The following is a 12634-nucleotide window of genomic DNA, read 5'->3' as shown; positions in this document are numbered from 1 at the left end:
CTTCAAGTCTGAACGATAACTTCACTGGGGACAGTATTCTTGGTTGTAGTTTCTTTTTCTTTTCCTTCTGGCTTGCAAAGTTTTTGTTGAAAAGTCAGTTTATAGCTAAAACCTTATGGAAGTTCCCTTGTGTGTAACTAGTTGCTTTTCTCTTGCTGCTTTTAAGATTCTCTCTTTATCTTTAATTTTTGGCATTTTAATTTTAATGTGCCTTTGTGTAGACCTCTTTGGGTTGGTTCATCTTATTTGGGACTCTGTGCTTCCTGGACCTGAATATCTGTTTGCTTACCCAGGTTGGGGTAGTTTTCTGCTATTATGTTTTCCAATAAGTTCTCTGCCCCGTTCTCTTTCCCTTCTCCTTCTGGGATCCCTATAATGCAAATGTTGGTATGCTTGATACTGTCCAAGAGGTCTCTTAAAATATCCTAATTTTTTAAAATTCTTTTTTCTTTTTTCTTTTCAGCTTAGGCGATTTCAACTACTTTCTGTCTTCCAGATCACTGATCCATTTCTCTATAACATCTAATCTACTATTGATTCCTTCCAGTGTATTTTTAAATTTCAGTTACTGTATTCTTCAGTTCTGTTTGGTTCTTCTTTGTATTTTCTAACTCTGTTGAAATTCTCACTGTGTTCATCCATTCTCCTCCCCAGTTCAGTGAGCATCTTTATGGTCTTACCTTGAACTCTTTATCAGTTTGATTGCATATCTCTACTTCATTTGGTTCATTTTCTGAGGTTATGCCTCTTTGTTTGGAACATATGCCTCTGTCTCCTCATATTATTCAATTCTCTATGTTTATTTCTATGTGTCAAGTAGGTCAGTTACATTTCCTGATCTTATTTTTATTATTATTATTTTTTAGCTGTGTAGCACAGCTTGTGGGATCTCAGTTCCCCAACCAGGGGTTGAACCTTGGCCACAGTAATGAAAGCACCACATCCTGACCACTAGACAAGAGGAAACTCCCTACATTTTCCAATCTTAGAGAAATTGCTTTATATAGAAGAAATCCTATGGGGCCCAGCAGCATGCTCCCCTTTGGTCACCAGAGCTGTATGCTCTAGGGGTGCCCCCCGTGTGGACTGTGTGTGCCCTTCTTTTGTGGTGGGGCTGACTATTGTGGGTGTGCTGGTTGGAGGAGCTGACCCCTGACCCAGTTGGCTGCAAGGCTATGCCTTGTGCTGTGGCTGCTGTGGCCTACTGTAAGGTAGGACTGGGTCCCTTGTGCTAATAAACTTGAGGGAGGATTCCAAAGTGGAACTTAGCATCAGTGTTATCATAGTAGAACAAGCTCCCCAAAATGGATGCTGCCAACGTCTCCAACTCCAAGGGGAGTCCCAGATGCCTTCTGCCTCACTAGGAGGCTCTCCAAGATCACCAGTTGGGTTTGATCCAGGCTTATTCTAGACTACTGCCTCTGTGCTGGGACTTGGAACATTTGAGATCTTGCAAGTGCCCTTGAGGAGTCAAGTCTGTTTCCTATAGCTCTCTGGCTCTCCTGAACACAAGCCCTGCTGGTTTTCTAAGCCAGCAGTGCTGATGGCTTGTCTTCCTGGTGCATGACAACCAGGCTGGGGAGCTTGATGTGATGCTCAGACCCCTCACTCTTTGGGAAGGGACCTCTATGATGAAAATATTCCTCTTGTTTGTGGGTCACCAGATCCAGGGGGTGTGGGTCCAGACTATATTGCATCTCTTCCCTTCCTACGCATCTCATTGTGATTCCTTCATTATGTCTTTAGTTGTGAAAAATCTTTTCTGCTAGTCTTCAGGTTGCTTTCAGAGGTCGCTGTTCTGTAAGTAGTTGTAATTTTGGTATGTCTGTTGGAGAAGGCGAGTTCGAGGTCTTCCTACTTTTACCATCTGGCTACCTCTCTTATGAGCATTACTCTTAATCCAATACTCTTATGAAGAGTACAGTGCACTCTAAAGAAACATATTTATCTTAAGCAATATTTTTAATCAAAATCAAACAATGGCACTTTTCTTTGGGTGATAGAAATATGGATGTATTTTTCCATTTTTATAATTTTTGCATTTGCAACTAGTCTCTATGTTACCTTTATAATAGAAAATAAAATGTTGAAGAACTATTGTGATTAACAGTTTGATAATTGTATCTTTTTAATGAAGATCTACTAACAGCAAAGTTGTGTTCCTTGTGTATGCTGTGGAGTAGAATTCAAGAGGCCTAGAGGATCTTATCATATTTTGTGTCTATTTAGAGTTTTAATATCAATAGAATTGCTGAAATTACTTCATTGTTTGCTTTTGCTGGCCTATGAATTTGTCTACACTTTGTTTCAGTTTTCATGCTTTTTTCAGATTTTCTTCTAAATTTCTCTCAAATCTGTCCCCGAATTTATCCTCTTTGCTTTAATTGAAATTTTCATCTTTTCTTGCATGTGTTATTGCAAAGGACTCCAAGCTGGTTTTCATGCCTCTATTTTTAATCTATTCTAACTCCATTGCTCTATAGCAGCTAGAATGAGTAATTTACTTTTCTGAAAGTTGTTCTAATTATGTCACACTGATTCTTAAAAACCTTGGTTGCCTTCTCTATACCTGGGATACAATCTAAGCTCCTAAGATCATTCCTGATCTACCCCTTCCCCACTTTTTTTTAATAAAATTTTTATTTATTTATTTAATTGGCTGTGTTGGGTCTTTTTTGCTGTGCGCGGGCTTTCTTTAATTGCAGTGAGTGGGGGCTACTCTTCATTGTGGTGTGCGGGCTCCTTATTGCCATGGCTTCTCTTGTTGCAGAGCACGGGCTCTAGGTGAGTGGGCTTCAGTAGTTGCAGCACATGGGCTCAATAGTTGTGGCTCACGAGCTCTAAAGCACAGGCTCAATAGTTGTGGTGCACAGGTTTAGTTGCTCCACGGCATGTGGGATCTTCCTGGAGCAGGGATCGAACTCGTGTCCCCTGCACTGGCAGGCGGATTCTTAACCACTGTGCCACCTAGGAAGCCCCTCCCCACTTTTCCAGTATTATCTTCCTACCCTTGCCTCACCCTTATTGCCTCTGGATAAACTTTAATGTTTGACATTCCTTATATTGCCACACCTACTCTTCCCTCAAGATTTTACTCAAACAGGTCTTCTCTGCCCTCGGTAAGTAGAGAGGTACATGCTCTTTTGAGGTCCCATAGCATGCTAACTAGGGCTCTGTATCTGTCTCCTACCAATGTGTCTACTCCCAAGGTTGGCATCTTTGAGTTTCTCCTTTTTCAATGCACAACACACATTTACTCCTTTAATAGTTCTCATGCCCCACCTCCTCCCCTGACCCCCATACCTTTTTATTAACAATTCCTTTCCTCTTCCTAAAATCCTATCAAAATTCTTTGATTCTGTGGCCATCAGAGACCTTAAATAGAAGTGATTCAGAAAATTTGGAGTGAATATGAAGTTTAAGGAATAAGCATTTATTTGGCCGCAGTTTCTATTTTTATGTATGTTCAAGCATGATATGATTAGAAACATAAGTATGTTTAAAAGGGCTTGCTTAACAAATATAAAAAAGTCTAGGTGCTAATAAAATTTTGTCCAGTCTTCTATTTTGAATAATCCTCTTACCTTCCATGGTTAAAATGATCTCCTAATATATATACATGGATTAACAGGGGCCATAGAAAGCAATGTTAAGGGTAAAAGGAACAGTCCCCTAGAGTAAAGTTTCCAATGAGGTCCAAGGATTCCTGGCTTCAGAGTCCAGGAACCAAATGACATGGTATGTAAAATGTTTTGATTTTGTAATAGGGAAGAACAAATCTGACTCCATACTGGGTCTGTTTCTTTTACTTTAACCTTGTATTCTATTGCTTTTGCTACAAAAATGTTTCCTATAGCCTGAAATGTACAGGCTAGCTCATTCTCAAGTCTCAGACTTCAAAGGTATAACACTTTTGGGACTTCCGTGGGGTCCAGTGGTTAAGACTCTGCCTTCCAATGCAGGGGGTGTGTGTTTGATCCCTGTTTGGGGAACTAAGATCCCACATGTTATGGGGTGCAGGCAAAAACTTAAATAAGAACAAAAGTATTCCATTCCATTCATATAGAGATAAAAATTTGCAGAACTGAGAATAACATTTGTCCTATTGGAGGTTTACAGGAACTTAGTGACCTGATCTATGTGGATAGTTGCAAAAAGAAAGGATTCTGACACCAAGAAGTTTGCAACAACCAACTACACCCTCTCCTTTTTTAGTATAAAAGCCTGGATTCTAACTCGGGTAAGATAGTTCTTTGGACACCATCTTCTTAGTCTGCTGGCTTTCCAAATAAATATTCCTTGCCCCAGCAACTCCCCTCTTGATTTACTGGCCTGTCCTTTGGTGAGCAGTATGAGCTTGGACTTCGTAACAATTAGGCGTATGTTATTGTTCTGAGGGGAAGGTCCATTGCTTTCAACCGATTCTCATGGGGCTACCCTAGAGTTTTCATAATCTCATGGTATATAATACCACATCATATTTCATTCTTGTGGTATTAACTCATTAATTTCATTCACATGCCTATGTTATAAGCGAAGAGAAACCTAAAAAGCTATTTGCTCAGAGCAGTGTTTCCCAGCGTGTTTTGTTGTTGTTGTTGTTTGTTTGTTTTTATTTTTGGGGGGTACACCAAGTTCAATCATCTGTTTTTATGCACATATCCCCGTATTCCCTCCCTCCCTTGACTCCCCCCCCCCCCACCCTCCCCTTCCCAGTCCTCTAAGGCATCTTCCATCCTCCAGTTGGACTCCCTTTGTTATACGACAACTTCCCACTGGCTATTTTACAGTTGGTAGTATACATGTGTCTGTGCTACTCTCTCGCTTCGTCTCAGCTTCCCCTTCACCCCCCGCCCCCTCCCAAACCTCGAGTTCTCCAGTCCATTCTCTGCATCTGCGTCCTTGTTCTTGTCACTGAGTTCATCAGTACCATTTTTAGAATCCGTATATGTGGGTTAGCATACCATATTTGTCTTTCTCTTTCTGACTTACTTCACTCTGTATGACAGACTGTAGGTCTATCCACCTCATTATATATAGCTCCATCTCATCCCTTTTTATAGCTGAGTAATATTCCGTTGTATATATACGCCACATCTTCTTTATCCATTCGTTTGTTGATGGGCATTTAGGTTGCTTCCATGTCCTGGCTATTGTAAATAGTGCTGCAATAAACATTATGGTACATGTTTCTTTTGGGATTATAGTTTTCTTTGGGTATATGCCCAGTAGTGGGATTACTGGATCATATGGTAGTTCTATTTGTAGTTTTTTAAGGAACCTCCAAATTGTTTTCCATAGTGGCTGTACTAACTTACATTCCCACCAACAGTGCAGGAGAGTTCCCTTTTCTCCACACCCTCTCCAACATTTGTTGTTTCCAGATTTTGTGATGATGGCCATTCTGATGGGTGTGAGGTGATACCTCATTGTGGCCCCAGCGTGTTTTATAGAGCTTCTGGATCAGGATCCTCTGAGGTGTCTCTTAAAAATACAGATCCCCGGGTCCACACCAGGCTAGCTAAATAAGAATTTGTGGAGGTAGGGCACAGGAATCTGCATTTTAAACTTACCAATTGATCCTTAGGCATTCTGGTTTAAGAACCATTATGATAAAACCAAGGAGAAAATGAACTCTTTCAAGGGGAGTAAATTCATTTTTTTTTTAAATGGATTAATAGTAACTAACATTAAACCCTTACTACCTGCCAGGTGCGGTCCTAAATGTATGTGGTTTAACTATTTAAATGGCTATACCAATCATATATTATCCAGAATGAGGAAACTGAGATATAGAGAAGTTAAATAGACCAAAGACACTTAGTAAGTGGTTAAGGTGGAATTTAAACTCTGTCTTGGATCCAGAGGTCAAGCTCCAAATTGCTACCCTATGTAGCTCACTTGAGAGATCATTTTAATTAGTTTCCTCCAGGTTTTTTGTTTTTAGTTTTAAAAAATGTTGATTCTTAATATTTACTATTATTCAAAGCTTCACTTTGAAGCAAATATTAAAAAATCATTTTTTCTTCACAAATGAATAGCAGAAAGAATATATATGAAAGAAAACATTTTCTGGAACACATAACTGAAGCAACTACATCAAATAAAAAACCTCTATGACACTAAGCAAAATTTAAAAGACACAGGTTAACATTTGTTGATGTGGGTGGTGTTAAATTTTCTATACTGTTTCTGTGTTTAAATTTGTTTTGGCAAACGACAAATGTTTTTAAAAGAATCAATATTTAAAATAATTTCTAAAACTCTGACATTACCTGAAGCAATATTCAGTTTAAATGATTTGGAACCCTAGTTGAATCCTCCATGAATTTTTTGGATCACCTACTATTCAGACAGTGGTATATGTTCATCATTGTGATTCCTGAGATGTAAATTATACTGATTTTCACTTTTCCTGAATTATTTTGGTAATGTTAACTTATATTACTGTAACATATTAAAATTCTCTCACTTCATACAACCAGCAAGGAAAAATAAGCGACTCTGTCTACTCCTCAGATATATCAAATATTTTCTGTATCAGATATGTGAATACAATTATTCATGTTACCTAAGCTAGTTTTTAATCTTTAAAAATAACAAAAAGTAATTTCCCAGTTTGCCAAAAGTTTTGAGTATTAAGGTCTGACAAATTTATTTCTACACAAAAATTAAAGGAATATGTTTATTTAACGTCTTCATAAATAAGAATATAGGTGAGAAACTATGGCTTAGAGAATTGACTAACCCAAGCCAGCCAGTTGCTTAGTGGCAGATTAAGTTACTGGATCACTAATTTGATATTTTCTTCTGCTTTAATTTTTATTATTTTGTATTTTCATTAGCGGCTCATAGCTTAACATGCGGACATAAAACTAACAGGTTGTTGGTTTGTATTGACGCCTGACACCAGTAACCTAGTTTGTTGAAACTCTTATCCACATGAACTCTCCAGAGTTCACAAAGTGAGCCTCTATGAAAAACGATCACACTGAATAGTTAACAATTTACTATTCACGTATTAGGACAGTATCCAGCACATCTTAGTGCTCTTTAAATGTCTGTTCAGTAAATACAAAATTTGGAAGATGTAACATTAAATCCAGTAATTTCTCTGTTACTTCATTTACTGTTAATTCACCACAGGCAAAGCCACTTCTTATGTTTATAAAACAGGATAGTACCATCTAGGTCCTAGCTATTACAGATGAATTAATATTTATAAAGTGTTGTGAGGTCTCTAAAGGAATATGTGATACATTTGGAGAAATATGTCTTAACTTTTTCCACTTTCCTTGATGGAAGATTTTTCTTCCTTTTAAACATTTCCTTTCCCTTAACACAACTTTACACACGTGGCAGAGATCCGACATAGAACATTAAATATCTTCAACGTCTAACTTCATTTCCTTGTTTTGTCTTGTCCCAGATTTTCCACATCCTTTCCTGTGGTCACTCACCCATTTCTCCCCTCTTGTTCCAAACTTAGAATATTAATTTCTTAAGCATTTTTACATATATGACTATATTTTATTCTGTGTACCTATAATGAATAGGAATCACTACACTATTAGCTATGTGTTGAGCATCTACATGTCATATGTGGATCCTCACAACCTGTGATAAGAGCCAACACTGGGAATTCCCTGGCGGTCCAGTGGTTGGGACTCCGAGCTTTCACTGCTGAGGCCCTGGGTTCAATTCCTGGTCAGGGAACTAAGATCCCACAGGCCACACAGTGTATAAAAAAAAAAAAGGCCAAAGCCAACACTTACTAGGTATTTGCTGTGTAACAGGCATTGTTCTAAGTGCTTTACGTATATCAATTCACTTTATCCTCATAATAACTCTATGAAGTAGGTACCACTACTACTATCCCCCAGTTTAGATGAAAGAGAGATCAGGAAACTTGCCCCAAGTCACAGGTACTATTGACGAGAGGGGTAGGAATCTGGGTGAAGCCTGCTATTGAATTGGAAAAACTTGAGTTTTCCACCTGTGTATTTCTCCTTTATTGTCACACTGTTACCGCTCACAACACTTCTGACACCACATTTCCCCACTAAGCAATTCTCTGCAACACCAGCTGGGTGTCCTACAATTTAACTAATTCAGCCACTAACTACCTAGAGGTAGCATCAGACCCCCCAGGTTAAGAGCTTGGTCCCAAAAGACTGCCCCTACCCCACTTCAGATGCCAAACACCAAGTCCAGGTTGTTATCTGTGCTTCTGACTGATAGACTTTAAGTCTGAGGTTCCCACAACTCCCTCCTTGGGTTCAAATGATTTGCTAGAGTGGCTCACAGTACTCAGGGAAACACTTAGATTCATACTTTATTAAAGAACATGATAAAGAATATAGGTGACAAGGGAGGGAGGGAATACGGGGATATGTGTATAAAAACAGATGATTGAACTTGGTGTACCCCCCAAAAAATTAAAAAAAAAAAAAAAAGAAAAGAAAGCATTTGTTAACAGGGCTTTAAAAAAAAAAGAATATAGGTGAACAGCTGGATAAAGGAGTATATAAGGTGAAGATTGGGAGGATCCCCAGCACAGGAGCTTCTATCCTCATGGAGCTGGATGCATCACCCTCCCAGTATGAGGACGTGTTCACCATCCCAGAAGGTCCTCAAATCCCATAATATTGGGATTTTGTGGAGGCTTCCTCACATAGTCATGACCAATTAATAACTCCATCTCTAGCCTCTCTCCCCTCTTCAGAACATGGGGGTCTGGGGCTGAAAATTCCAAGCTTCTAATCACGGCTTGGTCTTTCTGGTGACCAGCCCCCATCCAGGAGCCCACTTACAGTCGCCTCATTAGAACAAATGATGTTCCCAGTGCTCCCAGTACTTAGGAATTTAAAGGGTTTTAAGAGTTCTATGCCAGAAACAGAGGATAGAAACCAATATATTTTCTATCATCTCACAGCTCTTAACCACTGTTATGTGTATATACCTATACCCAAGGTAGGTATAATAATAGTACCATGTAGATGAAGAAAATGAGTCAGAGATCAAGTAGTTAACTCAAAATCAACCTAGTAAGTTAACTCCAAAACCTGTACTTTTTCTGCGGTATCAGAAAAGGAAGTATAGGATATGGCTCTTAACCATTAAGGCTAGGCTGAAATCCCAGCTCTACCACTTAATAGCTATATGACCTTGAGAAAGCTATTTCTCTTTGCCAGTTTCTTCATCTTTAAAACATGGATAATAGAATTTATTACATAAGAAATGTGAGGAATAAGGAGATAAATAAAATGCTTTCAAAAGCACCTTTGCACTCAATACAAACTTTTATTTCTAACTTTCCTCTTTTATTAAGAAAATAATTTGGCATGTGTGCTACTCTGGCAGCAGCTGTAAGCCAGAAGTTAAAAGAATGAAGGCTCAAATTCAGCTGGCTTGGATTCAAATCCCAAGCATATGTCCTTTAGAAAGTTAACCTCTGGGAATTTTAGCGTCTTCATCTCTGATAGAGAGAACAGTACCACTGCACAAAGTTATGGCAAATGTTTTAATAAATACTAACCACTGACCATCTCTGCATTTCTAGCAGCTAGCACAATGAATAAACGGTGACATAGTTAAGATGTCCTTTGTGCTTTCTTTCACTAGTCCTCTCATTTTCTCCCTGGCATCATCCTAAGAATTTTCACCATTTCATCATCTTTTCCCAACTGTAAAGACCAAAATAACTATAAAGAAAAATGTAATTTTGTTACCACCTGAAGTTACCATTTACCCAGTAGTAATCATACCATATTTTCAGCCAGTGGAGTGTACAAAGAGCAACCACCAGTACAGAGGGGCAACGGAATTTTTATCTTACCACATTAAGGGCTATTAAAAAATATTCACAAGTAATGTAATTAAGGCATATCTCTTTCTATTTTTAACCAAGTTCCTCTTCATTCCTCAGCTTTTACCACAATAAAATGTACAAAATCCTTAAGTTAACATTAAATTTATTATTAACAAGTATCCTGCTCGAAAATTATACTTTAGGTAAATGAAATAATGTCAGAACTACTTTATAGCCTATCTTACAAATAAGATTATTGCTAAAAGTGCATTCTCTTTCTTCACTTCATGTGAAAAATTATAAAGCACTCTAAGTTTGATTGTTGCTCCACAATTAGCTGTGGAATTTCCCTAGGCTACTATTTGACAGACTATTGGAGAGCTTTTTCCATCACCATTTCTTTTCCCACCCACCTTCATATTGCTCCCACAGTTCTTAGTAAGACCTGATTACAAATTAAAACACAAATAAATTGAGCAATAACCTAAACAAATTTCCCTGACAAAATTTTTAAAATTTGTTAAGTATTAAATATTAATACAATCACAAGTTAAAAATAAAAATTTATTGATCCAAAATTACTGCCCCAAAACTTAAGCTAAACAAAACTTTATTTAAGCTTAATGCTCTTTTTAACTCCTGCACGAATGCCAGATAGTTCACCACTATAACGCTGCTGTTCTCTACGAACTTCACGAACCTGGCCTCTTCTGCGAATTTTGGCTCTTCGGAACTTCTCCCGGTGTTTCACTCTGGGATTCCGATCAATCTTCTTTCTCCGAGGTGTAAGTCCCCTGTTTTTAGCAATCTGGTAAGTAATGGCTCTCTTCGCATTTTGATCTTCAAGAGCCTGTTCTTCAGTACTATTTTCTTCTTTCTTTCTCTTCAATTTTTGTCTGTCTTCCATTTCTTTATAGTATTTCAGTGCAGCTTCTTCATCAAAATCAGAATCATCAGAAAGGTCTGTAACAGCAGAGGTAGCAGCAGCAGCAGAAACAGATTTTGGCTTGGCCTTTGTGGATTTTGCTTTTAGAATCAGTTCTTTCTTTCCAGCACCATCTTTAAGTGTGAGTAGATGACGAATCTCCGAGGACAGCTTCTGATCCACAACTGCCAGTTTGTTGATCAAATTTCGGTAGGTAACAAGCCTTTCTATGACAGGATGTCCATGTGCAGGGACTCTCCTAGCTTTGAGGATCAGATAAAAACTGATGTTGGAGCAGTAGTTCAAATAGAGGTTGTATTTGGTCCTCAGGTATTGGCTTCCTTTTCCAGGTGGAATGATCTTTTGCTCCACCAAATGTAGCAATGGCTCCAGTTCATCCTTCACCTCTGTCAACTTAACTTTCAGGTCATCTATCAGCTCCAAAAGCTCTGGTGATTCCTTTCTCAGCATCTTCATCTTCTCTTTCACTGAAAGTTTCGTCAAATCCTTCACGACCCGTGTCTCAGCCTCATTTACCTGAGGTACTGGTTTTGCAAAGGCCTCCACCCAGGTAACTCCAAAATCGTCCTCTTGCAGAGCTTGGGCTAAGCGCCGCTGAATGAGCTGCGCCTCCTCCTCCTCCTCTCTTTCCTCTTCCTCTACTTCTTGTTGACTCTGCCGGCCTCGGGACTTGGAACCATAGTCCGTGTCGTAATAAAGTTTCTTCCTCTGACCCCACGACAAACTGGGATCCATCGAGGTCTCAGCCTCACTCTGCATGGAGCTCCCACCATCATCATCGTCATCCTCATCCCCCACACTCTCTCCATCTTCACTGTCCTCATCGGCAACATCTAGGGCAAGCACCTCCTCCTCCTCGCCATCCTCCTCCTCGTCCCCACTCTCTACTTCGCTCCAGCCCTTAGCCAAGGCGGCCCGAGATCGGGCCTCATGGAAATCATCTACCTTATCTTGGTAATAGCTGGAGTCCCCTGGTGAGGGTGGAGATTCCAAATTGCCATCATTTTCGCCCGCTGGGTCGCGACCAGCCTTAGCTCGCACAGCTGCCCACTTGGCCGCTCCGCGCCGTCGGGATCTCCCCACCATAGCTCGCGGTCTCAGCTTCTACACCGACTTCAGGCTTTCGGCCACCTCCGACCTCCGCGCACTAGCCACACGCTCCAGCAACAAGCCTCTAAAACAGCCACGCGCTCTCCCACCACACGCGTTCGCGGGCGCTCCAGTTGGATGCAGGAGTTTCCACCTCCTTCCGGCCCCCAAGATGCTCTCCGTGTGGCTTTTGAACCAGGACTTCCGGTTGGTCCTTCACGCCTTTCCGTGTAGGAACAATAGGTATAGGAAGTTCAGTTCCGCCGAGCCCTTTACCCTAGTTCTTACTCTCGCGAGCCTGGGCGTGGCTAGTGGGGACAGTCTGGAGAACCGCGAGGTGAAGTCGCGGCGACCATTAGAGGGCGCTTTACCTCTAAGCTTAGGAGAGGCCCCGGTGCGGTGCGGTGAGTTGTTATGCGCCTGTGCCGGACGTCACCAGGCTGGAGCAGTGTGCAAGTGTATAAGATTTCCTTGTTTACTGGAATTGTTTTGTCTTCTCGGCCTAAACGCCTGGCAGTTAATCAGGTTGTTTTTGTCTCCGCAATGTCCAAGTGCGACTTCCCTGGGCACCGTAGCCTGAGGCGGCGGCGGCGCCGCTGGACTCGGGAATCCTGGCGCGGGGGTCCGGGAGAGCGCAGGCCGGCCTCCTGGCGGTGGGGAGCCCGCGTCCAGCTCCCTGGCCGCAGGGCTCGGTGACTTCATGGGATTTGTGTCCCTGAGGAGTTTGTGAGAGGTGGCGGCAGAGCCACGCGCTAGACTTTGACTCCTTCTGAGAAACTCAAATTGGC

General features: G+C 40.6%; 1 protein-coding gene across 1 annotated transcript; it reads right to left on the bottom strand.

The window, feature by feature from the left end:
* Positions 1-10361: 10361 nt before the first annotated feature.
* On the bottom strand, positions 10362-12019 carry UTP3 (UTP3 small subunit processome component). Its single transcript, XM_057725439.1, has one exon. It carries the CDS (start codon positions 11841-11843, stop codon positions 10422-10424), a length of 1422 nt encoding a protein of 473 aa, XP_057581422.1. The 5' UTR covers positions 11844-12019; the 3' UTR covers positions 10362-10421.
* Between the last annotated feature and the right edge of the window lie 615 nt (positions 12020-12634).

Source organism: Hippopotamus amphibius, chromosome 3, assembly GCF_030028045.1.
Source record: "Hippopotamus amphibius kiboko isolate mHipAmp2 chromosome 3, mHipAmp2.hap2, whole genome shotgun sequence".
Lineage (NCBI taxonomy): Eukaryota > Metazoa > Chordata > Mammalia > Artiodactyla > Hippopotamidae > Hippopotamus > Hippopotamus amphibius.
Note: the sequence above shows the minus strand (reverse complement) of the source record. Positions and strands in the feature narration are given on the sequence as shown.

What these genes read in the sequence shown, in the direction of transcription:
- UTP3 (XM_057725439.1), bottom strand. Translation starts at nt 11,843, where the DNA reads ATGGTGGGGAGATCCCGACGGCGCGGAGCGGCCAAGTGGGCAGCTGTG.